The sequence below is a fragment of the Meles meles genome, chromosome X, assembly GCF_922984935.1.
Source record: "Meles meles chromosome X, mMelMel3.1 paternal haplotype, whole genome shotgun sequence".
NCBI classification, from domain to species: Eukaryota; Metazoa; Chordata; class Mammalia; order Carnivora; family Mustelidae; genus Meles; species Meles meles.
Window position 1 is genome coordinate 111132043 of NC_060087.1, and position 13965 is coordinate 111146007.

At 37.8% G+C, this 13965-nt stretch overlaps 1 protein-coding gene across 7 annotated transcripts in view; it reads right to left on the reverse strand.

The window, feature by feature from the left end:
• The window catches only part of SMARCA1 (SWI/SNF related, matrix associated, actin dependent regulator of chromatin, subfamily a, member 1), a 77293-nt gene that overhangs the window by 17556 nt on the left and 45772 nt on the right, over positions 1-13965 (reverse strand). For all 7 annotated transcript variants that reach the window (XM_045996099.1, XM_045996103.1, XM_045996104.1 and 4 more), the window contains 2 exons: positions 5279-5401; positions 2636-2768 (listed from right to left, as the gene is read on the reverse strand). In XM_045996099.1, coding sequence (XP_045852055.1) covers positions 2636-2768; positions 5279-5401 — 256 coding nt within the window. The remainder of the gene's footprint in view (positions 1-2635; positions 2769-5278; positions 5402-13965) is intronic.

Consider the following 13965-nt stretch of genomic DNA (forward strand, 5'->3'; position numbering starts at 1 on the left):
ATAACAAATGACATGGAGGACATTGGGAGATGGAGAGGAGAAGGAAGTTGAGGGAAATTGGAAGGGGAGGCGAACCATAAGAGACTATGGACTCTGAAAAACAACCTAAGGGTTTTGAAGGGGCGGGGGTGGGAGGTTGGGGGAACCAGGTGGTGGGTAATAGGGAGGGCACGTATTGCATGGAGCACTGGGTGTTGTGCAAAAACAATGAATACTGTTACGCTGAAAAAAATAATTAATTAATTAAAATTTTTTAAAAAAACCAAAAAACAAAAAATGCAACAAAGTCACCCAAATTTTATGTATGATTTAAATAATTTGGCTGTATTATGTCACATGTTATGACTTCAGTGAAAGACCTTTTTTTTTTTAAAGATTTTATTTATTTATTTGATAGAGATCACAAGTAGGCAGAGAGGCAGGCAGAGAGAGAGGAGGAAGCAGGCTCCCTGCTGAGCAGAGGGCCCGATGCAGGGCTCAATCCCAGGACCCTGAGATCACGACCTGAGCCAAAGGCAGCGGCTTAACCCACTGAGCCACCCAGGCGCCCCAGTGAAAGACCTTTTAATACTATTCTCTACCTTCTTAAACTTTTCATTTTTAGAGCCTATCATAAAAGGAATGTTAGAGCTCTCTGACTTTTATTTATTTTTGTGGAGGTGGGGCTTCAACAACAAACATTTTTTTCTCAGTTATAGAAGCTGGGATGTTCCAAGATCAAGGTGCTGGCACATGCCAAGTCCAGTGAAAGCCCACTCTCTAATTCATAGATGACCATATTCCCAATGTGTCCTCACGTGGTGGAAAAGGCAAGAGGGCTCTTTGGGGTCTCTTTTATAAGGGCACTAATCCCATTCATGAGGGCTCTACTTTTATGACCTAATCACCTCCCCATCTGCTAATACCATCATGCTGGGGGTTACGATCACAACATAGAAATTTGAGGGGGAAACATCCAGCCAAGAGCACAGAATTGGTACATTAGTGGGCCATTTTCTTCTTTGTACTGGACATTAACCACCCATCTCAGCATCACAGGAGGAACTGGCACTCTCTGACTTTCATAAGCACCTCTGTTCATTTTTCATTCTCTCACTTATTCAGTCATCATATAAATGCCTGCTATGTATAATATACCCACAAACAGCCAATTGTATTTTCTTTTATTACAACCAGCTACATAAAGTCATTCTAATCTCCCCACCCTCTGACATGACCCTAATTAAGCTGTCCTGAGGTAGTCATGCCACCAGAACATCTGACATGGTATTTTTTAATCACTTGTTTTCTTACAATTTCATACACATTGATGCTATTTTAAAGAAAATTCTATTTCAGAAAAACCTCTCTGCACAAAATCTCTCTTAGACTCTTTTCATTCTATTCTTGCTACTAGAATTTCTCTCTCTCATCTATTTTTGCCCTAAGACCCCAAATGCCCTAAACTATGTGATAAAGCTTAAGAGTAACAGTAATGTTATGCTGGAATCAAGGAAAAGGTAGTTCTTAAATTTGATATTATATGAAATAAAAACTCAATATAATAAGCCTCAAAATTCCCTGGTAATCACCAGAAACCCTTTCAGATTTCTAAAATAAAAAGCATCTTTTCTCTAAGAACCTGGATTTCTTCAAGCACTAACACTCTAGATAAATTAAAAGCTGTTCCTAACTTGTGTCAATTGTTGGTATAATTATTAGTACTATAACGTTTCCTCCCCGCTATTTTTCACTAAAAAAAAACACAGAATTTCAGTTGTTAAGCTAAATAGGCTTTGAAAGGTTAATACTGAAACCTAAACCAACTTTGTATTATTGCTTCCATAAGAAAAAATGCTCTAGACTCTAAACAGTTCATATTCAGACTAAATGTGAAAGTTCAACCTACTTGGAAGTTAGAAACTTGCTATCCTATATATAGAAAACTTGCTAGAGATAATTACCTATCTTTAATAAGATTTGTTTCAGAAGCCTGAGGTTGGATGTGCTGTGACATGGGAATTAGTATTAACTCCATATGCTTCAAGACCAAAGACACAGCTGAGTAAGAAAGGGAGATGACTCTAGAGCCAATCAAAAGATTTATTCAACCAGGCTTTTTAGATCTATTTCAGCTTGCCCCAAGTTAATGGAATGCACATGACCTGCCTGGAGTTGACTGGAACCCTGAGGGTGTATGAGGATATAAAATGGCCTGAGAGGAATTTTCTACTTCAAGGGTGACCTAGAAAGACACTAAGTCAATCCTTTGAACCTAAAGTCTCAGATTTGAATTGCCCAGAAGACCAAATTCCAGAGATGGGAAAGTGGGAAACTAAATTTTTCAATGCTCATTCAATAGCTATCTTTGTTTCATTAGGGCTTTACTTATCTCTATTAGCTAACTACTGATGACAATAGCAGTCCATTTAGATAATTTTTAGATGATTTCTAAATATCTAATTCTAATCAATAATTAGATAATTTAGATAATTAGATAATTTCCATTTTTGTGGGAATACAATTTTATTTTATATTTTCACTTACACTTTATTTGTAAAAGTTTAGAAGATCTCTGAACAATGATACAATTAAATTGACACTAAAGAAATGAATAAGGTTCAATTAAATACTATCTTTAAGGTCATATACAAACCTGAATATTCCATGACCTCCTCAGGGGATTTGCCCTCCACCTCTCGAGCTATATTATCAATGTCATCTCTTCCGTACTTTTCATTAGCTTTAATAAACTGGTTAAAATCTCGCTTAGTCCAGTTTGTGAATCCCTGTGAACAGAAATTAAGTATTATCAATACAAGTTAAATTAGCAAACCCATTTATTGTTTTACTTTCTATACAATGATACATTAAAAATAGCTTAAAAGACTTAAACTGCTCCTCCTTACAAAATCCCAGGTTTTTTTAGAAAGAGAAGTTGAGTGCTATAAAAATAACTGCTTTTCTATCATGAAGAGAATGTACTTCTCTCCAAGTACTATGAACGGATTTATAGTTCCAAGATATTGTGCAGTTTTTAATTCCATATTTAATAGATGCCTACATTAAAATACAAATGCAATGATACAAAAATGCTAATACAAATAATGAAGCCCTGATATTCTAGTACTTAAACAGTTTTTTTCAAAGATCTGTTCCCCATGTAAATTACGAAAGGAATGTGATTGCATTAGATTAAAAAACACAGAGGAAAAAATAAGAATGCAGAAAAAAATGTGAAGCTCTTCACATCATTCCAAACTACAGGTGACTCTTGAAGAACATGTGTTTGAATCATGTAGGCCCACTTATAGATGGCTTTTTCGATAAATACTGTGCAGTGCTGTAATGTATCTTCTCTTTCTTATGATCTTCTTAATATCATTTTCTCTTCTCTACCTTACTTTAAGAATACAGCATGCAATACATGTAACATACAAAATATGTGTTAATCAACTGTTTATGCGATCAGTAAGGCTTCCAGACAACAGTAGGATGTTAGGTAAGTTTGGGGGGAGTCAGAAGTTACAGGAAATTTTTCAGCTACATAGGGGGTCAACACCCTAACTCCCACGTTGTCTAGGATCAGCTGTACTGTGAATAAATCATTTCTATTCAAAATTGTATTCATAAATAGAATTTCTATAAACAGAATGTTATTGCTCCCACTCAATTTCTTTATTAAAAGACAGAACAGGGGCACCTGGGTGGCTCAGTGGGTTAAGCCTCTGCCTTCAGCTCAGGTCATGATCTCAGGGTCCTGGGATCGAGCCCCTCATCTGCCTCTCTGCTCAGCAGGGAGCCTGCTTCCCCCTCTCTCTCTGCTTGCCTCTCTGCCTACTTGTGATCTCACTCTGTCAAATAAATAAAATCTTTAAAAAAAAAAGACAGAACAGTTTAACCAATCAATGTTCTAAATCTCTTTGGTATTATTAGTATGTCTTTGAAGTCACAAAACCAGAATTTTTTTCCATTCCTTATATCCAAACCCATAACAATGTGATATCCCTGGCTATTCAAGACTGTATCCCAAGCCTCTGGCTGATGAAGATTTCAGATGACCCCACATTTTGTATTTTTGCCATGGTTTTTTTAAAAGATTAATTGTTTAAGTCACCAGAGAAAGCTGTTTAAACGTGAATTTGACTACTAGGAGGGGCAAAAAAATTGATTTTACTTCTAATTACAAAATAGAGCAATTCCTCAGTTGATACTGTATATTCACAATATAGTATACATTCACCATATACTGCAAGCCAAGTAGCATTCTAAGACAATAACTTTATTTCTATGTTCAGGAGATAAATTGTGAAAATAAAACATGAATATTTAAATGCTTTATTTTATTCTGCAGTAAGTCCTAATGGCCAACTGCAATTACCTTTGCAAACTAAACTTTACAACTTCCAGGTATTTGGCTCAAAAACTTATGAATATAATTTGTAAAAATTCATTCGGTAAAATTACACATCATAACAAAGAAAAGACCTATATAATAAATAGGATATAAATACAAAAGCTATCTCTCAACTTTCCTAGCACTGTGCCTTGCATATTGTTCAAAAGAATTTGTTGAATAAATAAATCTTGCTGGAATCTTTCTACACTAAGGTGGTTTCATACAGTATACATGTTTGTTTATTATCTTGCAAAGGTCTTTTAAGCTATAATTTTTTATCTCCTATGGATTATTCATCTTCTATAGATTATTTGTATATTGTTTCTATACTCATAAGCCTTATTAAAGCCACAATGACCAGAAAGCATTTATATTTTGTTCAAATGAAAATGTTCCCTATTTAGTAACTATTAGCTTTTAATTATACAATAATCACCTTACAAAGTTACAGAACTCTCTCACTGTTACATTAAAGTTCTTTCCAAGACAGGATAAAGGGCATTTTGAGAATTATGAAATTAGTCCATAAATAAAAGATTAGGAGAGTATAATTTCAGAGGACAGTTCACAATGAATAAAATAAATGTAAACTTTCAAGAATATGCTAGTACTTATTGCTTATCAGGAGTCATACATGGTTAACATAATTGATAAAATGTATGTCTTCATAGAAATAACTGCACTTATATTTTACATTTATGTATTTCCTAGCATTTCCAAATGTGTGTATTCTATAAACGGGATAAAAAATAGGAATAGCTGATGTAAATGTATGTTTTTTAAAATAGCCCCGTAGGTTGTTGATGTGTCTAATCAGCCCATACAATAAAAGGTAAATGTGTTCTATACTTTTTTTCTACTAGCTAGTTAGAAAAACTTCAGTCACTTAAAATATTTTACTTGCGTAAGAAGTTTTTCTTTTTCTTCAGTCTCTTCTGGTGTAAGAGGTTCAGCTCCATCAATCTTTTTTTGCTCCTCTCTTTGAACCACAGCTGGATTTGGAATATCGGGATTCCTTGGGACCTATAAATCAAGAGATGAATTATAAGTAAACTCTTGAGAAAAATTAATTGAGGGTGTATATTTATATATCAATCTTAGAGTTATTTCAACAATAAACAATATAAAGTCAACCAGAATGACATATAATCTTCTCCACATTCTTAGTACAATGATATTACCAAGATAAAAACCATTCTTAAATGTGCCGCATGGTATTTTAGAGTTAAACCCCTTGCTAAGTGCCACATTATATTCTAGATTTAATTATAACTGTGGGGACGCCTGGGTGGCTCAGTTGGTAAAGCAGCTGCCTTCGGCCCAAGTCATGATCCCAGTGTCCCGGGATGGAGTCCCACAACAGGATCCTTGCTCGGCAGGGAGCCTGCTTCTCCTTCTGCCTCCGCCTGCCACTCTGCCTGCCTGTGCTCTCTCTCGCTGACAAATAAATAAATAAAATCTTTAAAAAAACAATTATAACTGTGGAACAAAATACATTGTTGTAATATTGTAATATAGGGTAGTAACAATAATGTCATTATGCCAACACCAACATTATATAATAAAATCTCAAGCCCAGAACAAACAAAAAGTTTTGCAGTATAAAAAGAGCCCATATTCACCTGGCAATACAGACCAGGAGAGAGCAGTGCAATGCACCTGAAGTATGTATTCAATGCTCTCATCAGGTCAAAATGCAAAAAGAAAGAAGTGCTTTTACTGCCTGCCAGGGTATGGAAAGGGAGAGCATCTTCACATAAAATGTAAAGACTGGAAGAAGTGAGAGGATAATGAAGAACCAAAAAAAAAAAATAGAGAATATATATAAAAGGGAAAGGGTAGCAGAGCACACAAACAGTTATGATGGAACCAACAGTCAAGAGAAAAAGCTACAGTAGCAGTGACCAACAGAAACTCTAGTGTTTTAGATACAGAACTACAAATACACTGCCAACTGAGAAGGAAGCTCAAGTCCAAAAGACTGAGGACAGAAGCTCAGCTCTCCAAAGAGGTAAGCAATAAGCCATTCACCTGCATCTCAAAGCTGTGGCCCCTATGTTCCTTGTGTCACAGTGAACACAGACAACCAGTACAGTTCAGCAATATAGAACAGCATTCATTGTAGGCAGTGACAAACTAAGTCACTCAGGCCAAAGCCTCACACCATTTCTATGTGCACCTGCAGTAACAATGTAGCACCCTTGATTTAAGATAGCAGATACAGGGGCACCTGGGTGGCTCAGTGGGTTAAGCCTCTGCCTTCGGCTTGGGTCATGATCAGGGTCCTGGGATCAAGCCTTGCATCGGGCTCTCTGCTCAGTGGGGAGCCTGCTTCCTCCTCTCTCTCTGCCTGCCTCTCTGCCTACTTGTGATCTCTCTCTGCCAAATAAATAAATAAAATCCTTTAAAAAAAAGATAAGCAGGTACATAACATGTATGATATATTTTATAGGATTCCATTAAACATGAAAAGGATTGACATTAGCCTTCCACTGTTTGATATGCACACCTACCACAAACAACTCATTCCCTAGAGATATCAGATAGTCATGGTTTTACTACAATGTAATTATAATATGTTTCAGAGTACACTTCCCTAATTGATATACATTTTCAGAGAGTTTGAAACTATAGCATGGCGACTTGAAAAAAAAATTTTTAACATTTTATTTATTTATTTGTCAGAGAGAGAGAAAGAGCAGGTGAGCCCAAGCAGGGAGAACAGCAGGCAGAGGGAGAAGCAGGCTCCCCAAGGAGCAGGGAGCCCGATGTGGGACTCGATCCCCAGACCTTGGGACCATGACCTGAGCCGAAAGCAGCCGCTTAACCAAATGAGCCACCCAGACATCCTGAAAAAAATATTTTTTAAAATGACTGCATCCAGTAGTTTTTTTAATATAAACCCCACTAACTGCGTTTAAAAGAATTACTGAAAAAACACGTTCATTTGCAATCATAAGTACCACACAATCAAATTAATAAGTAATGATTAAATGTCTATTGTGTCCATAGCACTATGACAGGTATTCACTGGAATATAAAAGCAGTAGACATGATCCTTCCCTACAGGAAGCTCACAACCTAGTTGTGGAATTTTGAAGTCTAAGGACTTGGGGAAATGGAGAAGAGAGAAACATTCTAGGCTGGAACAGTATGAGCAAAAATGGTGAAAGCAAAGCCAAGAAGGACCATACAGGGTTTATATTGAAAAGGAGCAGAAACAAGACCAGGTTGAGATAGATTTGCAGGATTTGCAGGGGCTTTTGAAATTACACAGCAGTGGGGGCATCTCGGTGGCTCAGTCGGTTAAGCATCTGACTTGATCTCAGCTCAGGTCTTGCTCTCAATGTTGTAAGTTCAAGCCCTACACTGGGCCCCATGCCAGGCATGGAGGCTACTTTTAAAAAAAGCTATACAGTAGACAGCAGCAACCACTAGAGATTTTTCAGTAAGAGAGTAAAGTGTCAAAACATAGTGTTTTCACTTGTAAGCTCTGGGCTGGATGGATTGAAGCAAGGAAGCAACTAGAGGTAAAAGAACCAGCTGAATGGTCATAATCTAGAAATAAGGTATGACCACCTGGCCTAGGATGGTAACAAATGGAAATGGAAAAGAGAGTATAAATTAAAAATGAAATGCAGGCTAGTGATAAGCATAATTTAAAATATCTTTTATCTTTTATATTTATTTTCTTGGGTAACTTTTTCAATAACTAAATTCAATTTTTAAATTAGAGGCACACCATCAATTCCATTCCTATATATCTATAAAAGACCTTTGCACTAATGTTCACAACAGCTTTACTTATAATAGCCAAAAACCATAACAGCCCAGATGTCCATCAACATGAGAATGGATAAGGAAACTGTGGTATAGCCTTACAATGGAATCATACTCAGGAATAAAAAGGACTGAGCCACTGATAATGAGACATGAATGCGTCTCAAAAAACATTATGTTAAAGGAAAGATACCTTGCACATAACGTATGATTCCATGTGAAATTCTAGGGAAGAAACGAATCTATGAAGGAAAATAATATCAGAACAGTGGTTGTATCTGGGGAGTGGGTCTAGATATTGACTGGGAAGAGGCAATTTCTGGGGTGACAGAAATGTTCTAGATCTTTCTAGGGGTTCCAGTTATGACAGCATATACATTTGTCAAAATACATTGAATGAAAACTTAAAAGTGTATACATTTCATTATATGCAAATTTTACCTTAAGAAAAGAATCAAATAAATATTGAACTCTGGCTAATGTTAGGCACATTGAAGTGTTTCTGGGTGAAATATACTTATGTCTGCAACTCTGAAATGCATTTTATTTTATTTTTTTAAAATATTTATTTATTTGACAGAGAGAGAGATCTCAAACAGGCAGAGAGAAGGGAAAGCAGGCTCCCCGCCAAGCAGAGAGCCCGATGTGGGACTTGATCCCAGGACCCCGAGATCATGACCTGAGCCGAAGGCAGCGGCTTAACCCACTGAGCCACCCAGGTGCCCTGAAATGCATTTTAAAAAGTTGAACAGGAGTGTCTAAGTGGCTCATTCAGTTGGGTGTCTGCCTTCAGCTCAGGTCATAATCCTGGAGTCCTGGGATCCAATCCTGCATAGGGTTTCACTGCTCAGCGGGGTCTGTTTCTCCCTCTGACCCTCTCCCACCTCATACTTTCTCTCTCGCTCACTCTCTCTCAAATAAACAAATAAAATCTTTTTTTTAAAAAGCTGGATATCCATTCACTAGAGGCTGGACGAATGGACAAATAGATGAAAAGGCAAATACAGTAAGATGCATATAAATTTCACTATACAACTATTTCAATATTTTTGTATGTTAACAATTTTTTCATAACAAAATGTTATGGAAAAAATTATAGGCATAGCTTTAAATGTTTAACAGACCCTTGCTGGTATGTGAAATAACTTTGGCTTCAAACGTTAACTGAAGGGCGCCTGGGTGGCTCAGTGGGTTAAGCCGCTGCCTTCGGCTCAGGTCATGATCTCAGGGTCCTGGGATCGAGTCCCATATCGGGCTCTCTGCTCGGCAGCGAGCCTGCTTCCCTCTCTCTCTCTCTGCCTGCCTCTCTGTCTACTTGTGATCTCTCTCTGTCAAATAAATAAATAAAATATTTAAAAAAAAAAAAACGTTAACTGAAGAAAAACCTCTTTAATTTTAAGGTATTTCTTTATCAAATAGCTTCAAATACTTCATGTCCAACAAACCATATTTTAATAAAGCATTTCATAAATATTTAACTTTATGCCAGAAAACAGAAATGCACCTAGAAACATACCCACATAAAATAAACTGTTTACTCCTATGTAGATATCCCCAATACTAAAAATCGCCCCTTGAACTTCAATAAAAGCAAAATCATATTATATATTATACCATTAGTTTTTAGGCTCCATGGCAGACTATTTCCTTCACATCCACTGCTCATATTTTTAATAAAACAAAACTTTAGAATGACTTCATCAATGTTATGTTAACTATTTTATTTTCTTAATTTTTTAACATTTTTTAAGTTTTTTGTATGTGTGTTCCAAAATTCATTATTTATGCACCTCACCCAGTGCTCCATGCAATATGTGCCCTCCTTAATACCCACCACCAGGATATGCTAACTATTTTAATTCAAATACATAACTGCTAAATTTCTAGAATTAGAAATGACTCGGGGTGCCTGGTTGGCTCAGTGGGTTAAAGCCTCTGCCTTCGGCTCGGGTCATGATCCCAGGGTCCTGGGATCTCTGCTCAGCGGGGAGCCTGCTTCCCTCACTCTCTCTCTGCCTGCCTCTCTGCCTACTTGTGATCTCTGTCAAATAAATAAATAAAGTCTTTAAAAAAAAAAGAAATGGCTCAAAATTCCTATATTCCTGTACCTCCTCCCACAAGAAAAAAACTTCTTAATTTTTAAAAGCTGTCCATTTTTTACTTCATGAGGTTCTTATCAGCATTAAACTTCCTAGAGTGATTTCAAAGTGCTATGTAAGAATTAAGTAGACAGGGGTGCCTTGGTGGCTCAGTGGGTTAAGCCTCTGCCTTCGGCTCAGGTCAAGATCTCAGGGTCTTGGGATCGAGTCCCGCATCGGGCTCTCTGCTCAGCGGGGAGCCTGCTTCCTCCTCTCTCTCTCTGCTTGCCTCTCTGCCTACTTGTGATCTCCCTCTGTCAAATAAATAAAAAAAAAAATCTTTTATAAAAAAAAGAATTAAGTAGACAAATTATAGACCAACAATACTAATGAGATACCTAGAAGCTATCTCAAGTATTCATACTGTATGTCTTACTGATGGCCCCCAGTAACACTTAATACAGCCACAATTTAATCAGTTACCTTTCAAAAGGAAACAACTCAATGATTACTTGGATTTCTAGTCAGACACTAAGGAATTTGTAATTAAGAGCTTTGTTCCATGGAAAAGTGAGAAGAAAATTCTGGTCTTGGCTAGAACAAGTTTTAGCAAACATTTCATAGAAACATGGAAAAATGAATTAAATGTGGCAGCACAGAAACTGAAATCCACACACTATACTGTTCCACCATGGCAAACAGGTGGCTCACAATGGCACATTACCCAAACTCACAAAGATTATGAAACTTCCTCCATTTGTCAAATGTTTATATCTGTCCCTAAAGAATTTTTTTATGAAGATAAATGTTAGAATGTTTTGGGGCACCTCGGTGGCTCAGTGGGTTAAGGCCTCTGCCTTTGGCTCAGGTTGTGAACTCAGGGTCCTGGGATCGAGCCCCACATCAGGATCTCTGCTCAGCAGGGGGCCTGCTTCCTCCTCTCTCCTCTCTGCCTGCCTCTCTGCCTACTTGTGATCTCTGTCTGTCAAATAAATAAATAAAATCTTTAAAAAATAAAAATAAAAAAATGTTAGAATGTTTTACAGCTTTCTTCAGCTTCAAATATGGCAAAAGTCTCACTCCAGGTCTTAGATTCAAGGGATTTGAATCAAAGGATTCTAGATCCTCTGGATTTTTAAATTCTGCAATTGAAATTTCAGTTAAGTCATCCCCTTCCAATAGAAGATTGCAGGGAACACAAAAGTCTCACTCCAGGTCTTAGATTCAAGGGACTTCTAGATCCTCTGAATTTTTAAATTCTACAATTGAAATTTCAGTTAAGTCATCCCCTTCCAATAGAAGATTTCAGGGAACACAATGATTAAATACTTTAACTCCTTTAAGTTGCAAGAGCAATAAAACTGCTAAATGTGTTTAACTTGCAAAAAGGTCAAAGTTTAGAGTAATTTGCCCTGGGTCAAACAAGTGCTATCCACCAAGTGATTAGGGCAAAACAAACAATACTTCTCAGCCTCAAGTAAAACAAAACACTTTATTTCCAGATATTATCATGAGCAATATAGTTGTGACCTTGCTGATATTATCATGAGCAATATAGTTGTGACCTTACTCTGTTAAATATCAGGGAGGGAAAACAAAATAGAAAATAAAAATGCAAATAAGCTCTGGAGAAAAATGCTCTTTACCAAGTGCTTCAAAAGTACCAAGCCCAGGGTGCTTGGGTAGCTCAGTAGATTAAGCATCTGCCTTTGGCTCAGGTCATGACCTCAATGTCCTAGGACTGAGCCCCTTGTCAGTCTCCCTGCTCAGTTGGGAGTCTACTTCTTCCTCTACCTCTGTCCCTCCCCTCAAACTCATGTGTGTGTGTGTGTGTGTGCACGCGCGCACGTTCTCTCTCTGTCTCAAATAAATGAAAAAAATATATATTTTTTAAAAAAAAAGTACTGAGCCCCTTGCTGTCCCATCCAAAATCACTACAGAGTAAGGCTATGGGGACTCAAAATTGACAGAACATACCATACACCATAATACCCCCAGCTCTAAGACTACACCTCTCTCCCTTGAGCTAGCAATCCTTTAAGCAGAGGGTGGAAAGGAGTCCCTTTCTGAGAACCTAACTATGCATAGAGAATACCAGGTAACTGCACTATAACAATTCTGTTCAACTGAGAATAAACCATTGCTCCACTCATTCTGTGGTTCTGGTGAGTTTTCTGGAGCTATAGTGGGAAAAAAAAAAAACATTAGGTATCTTCGAGAAGATATGTATAACAGTTATCAATATCACATCATCCCTGAAAAAAAAAAGAGCAGATTTTGCAGATGACTAGCATGCCATGCTCATCTGTCCCTACTCTGAATTCAAACACAACACCTACCTAATTAAAGCACCCACCTTAGCTCAGGTCTGCATCTGCTGGTAAAGAATGGAAGAGACAAGGTTCAGAAAGAGCCAACATACAGAATCTAATCTTAATTTGTCTCATAAATCCTCAACTAAATACGCATATATATGAGCACAAGGCAAGTCTTAAGATGATACAAAGACAACCCAAAATGAGGCTAAAGAGAGCACAAGGCTAGTGGAGTGGTAGGGGGTGGATTTTCCTCCCACCATCACCACCACACCACTATACTCCAAGCCACCACCATCTTCTCTCATCTTTTCACACTTTAACAGCCTCCTAACTGGTTTCCCTATATACACTCATCATTCTCTGTACTACAGCCAGAGTGATCTTTTAAAAATGTAAATCTGATCATATTCTACCATTTAAAAGTTGTTTGACCCAGGGCAAATTACTCGACCTCTATGTGCCTCAGTTTCGCCATCTATAAAACAGGGTTGTAGTTTCAGGGCTGTTAGGAAAATAATGACCTAATCTTTTGAAAGAACTCAGAACAGAAAGCAACACAAGTAAGGACAAAATAAGTATCTGCTATTAGTATTTTACCACCCACCCATCCATCTGCCTTAAAAAAACCTTAGTGGTTTTCCTTTGCTCTAAAGCTAAAGTTCAACCTAATTAATGTGACCTACAATTAATGTTCAGCACTTCAGATGGTCTAACTACTCACTCATCAACTTCACCTCACTCCTCTCCCTCCTTACCAGCACTGGGCTGCCTTCGGTTTCCGAAGTGGCCATTGTCCTTCCTACTACAACCTATGGTTTCCCTGCCCGAGCTCTTCTCTCCCACACTTCCCTTGATTAATTCCTGTGTGTCTCTCTGATCTCAATGTAATAATACTTCCTTAGGGACCATCACCCTGATCTCCCAATCCACATTAGATACACATTGTCATGCTCCCTCATAGCACCCTCTGTAGGCACAGAAAACAAATAATGTCATTACTCTGTGGCATCAGCTTAATATCTGTCTCCTCTATTAGAACACAAAATCCATGCACTGAGAGACCTCATCTGTCTTCTTCACTACTTTATCACCAGTGCACGGCCTAGGACCTGACACAGAGGAGTATTCAACGAGTATGGATTAAGTGAAAAACAGCCCTTGTTTCACTCATACACCCTTCTCCTGTCATGTATCTCTGGGAGGTGAGGAAGAGAAAAGAGTCAGGTGCCATCATATAGATTCCATGCCGTCTTCCCTCTCCTCATTCATCCCTGTTCTCCCTTCTTCCACCTGCCTCTTTCTTGTCACCTTTTGCAGTTGTCCCTTCATTCCTCCCCCTTCTAAGGTTTCTCTCTCCTCCATCTCCTTCCAGTTGGCCACCACTCAACTGTGATTATGAGACCTCACACCT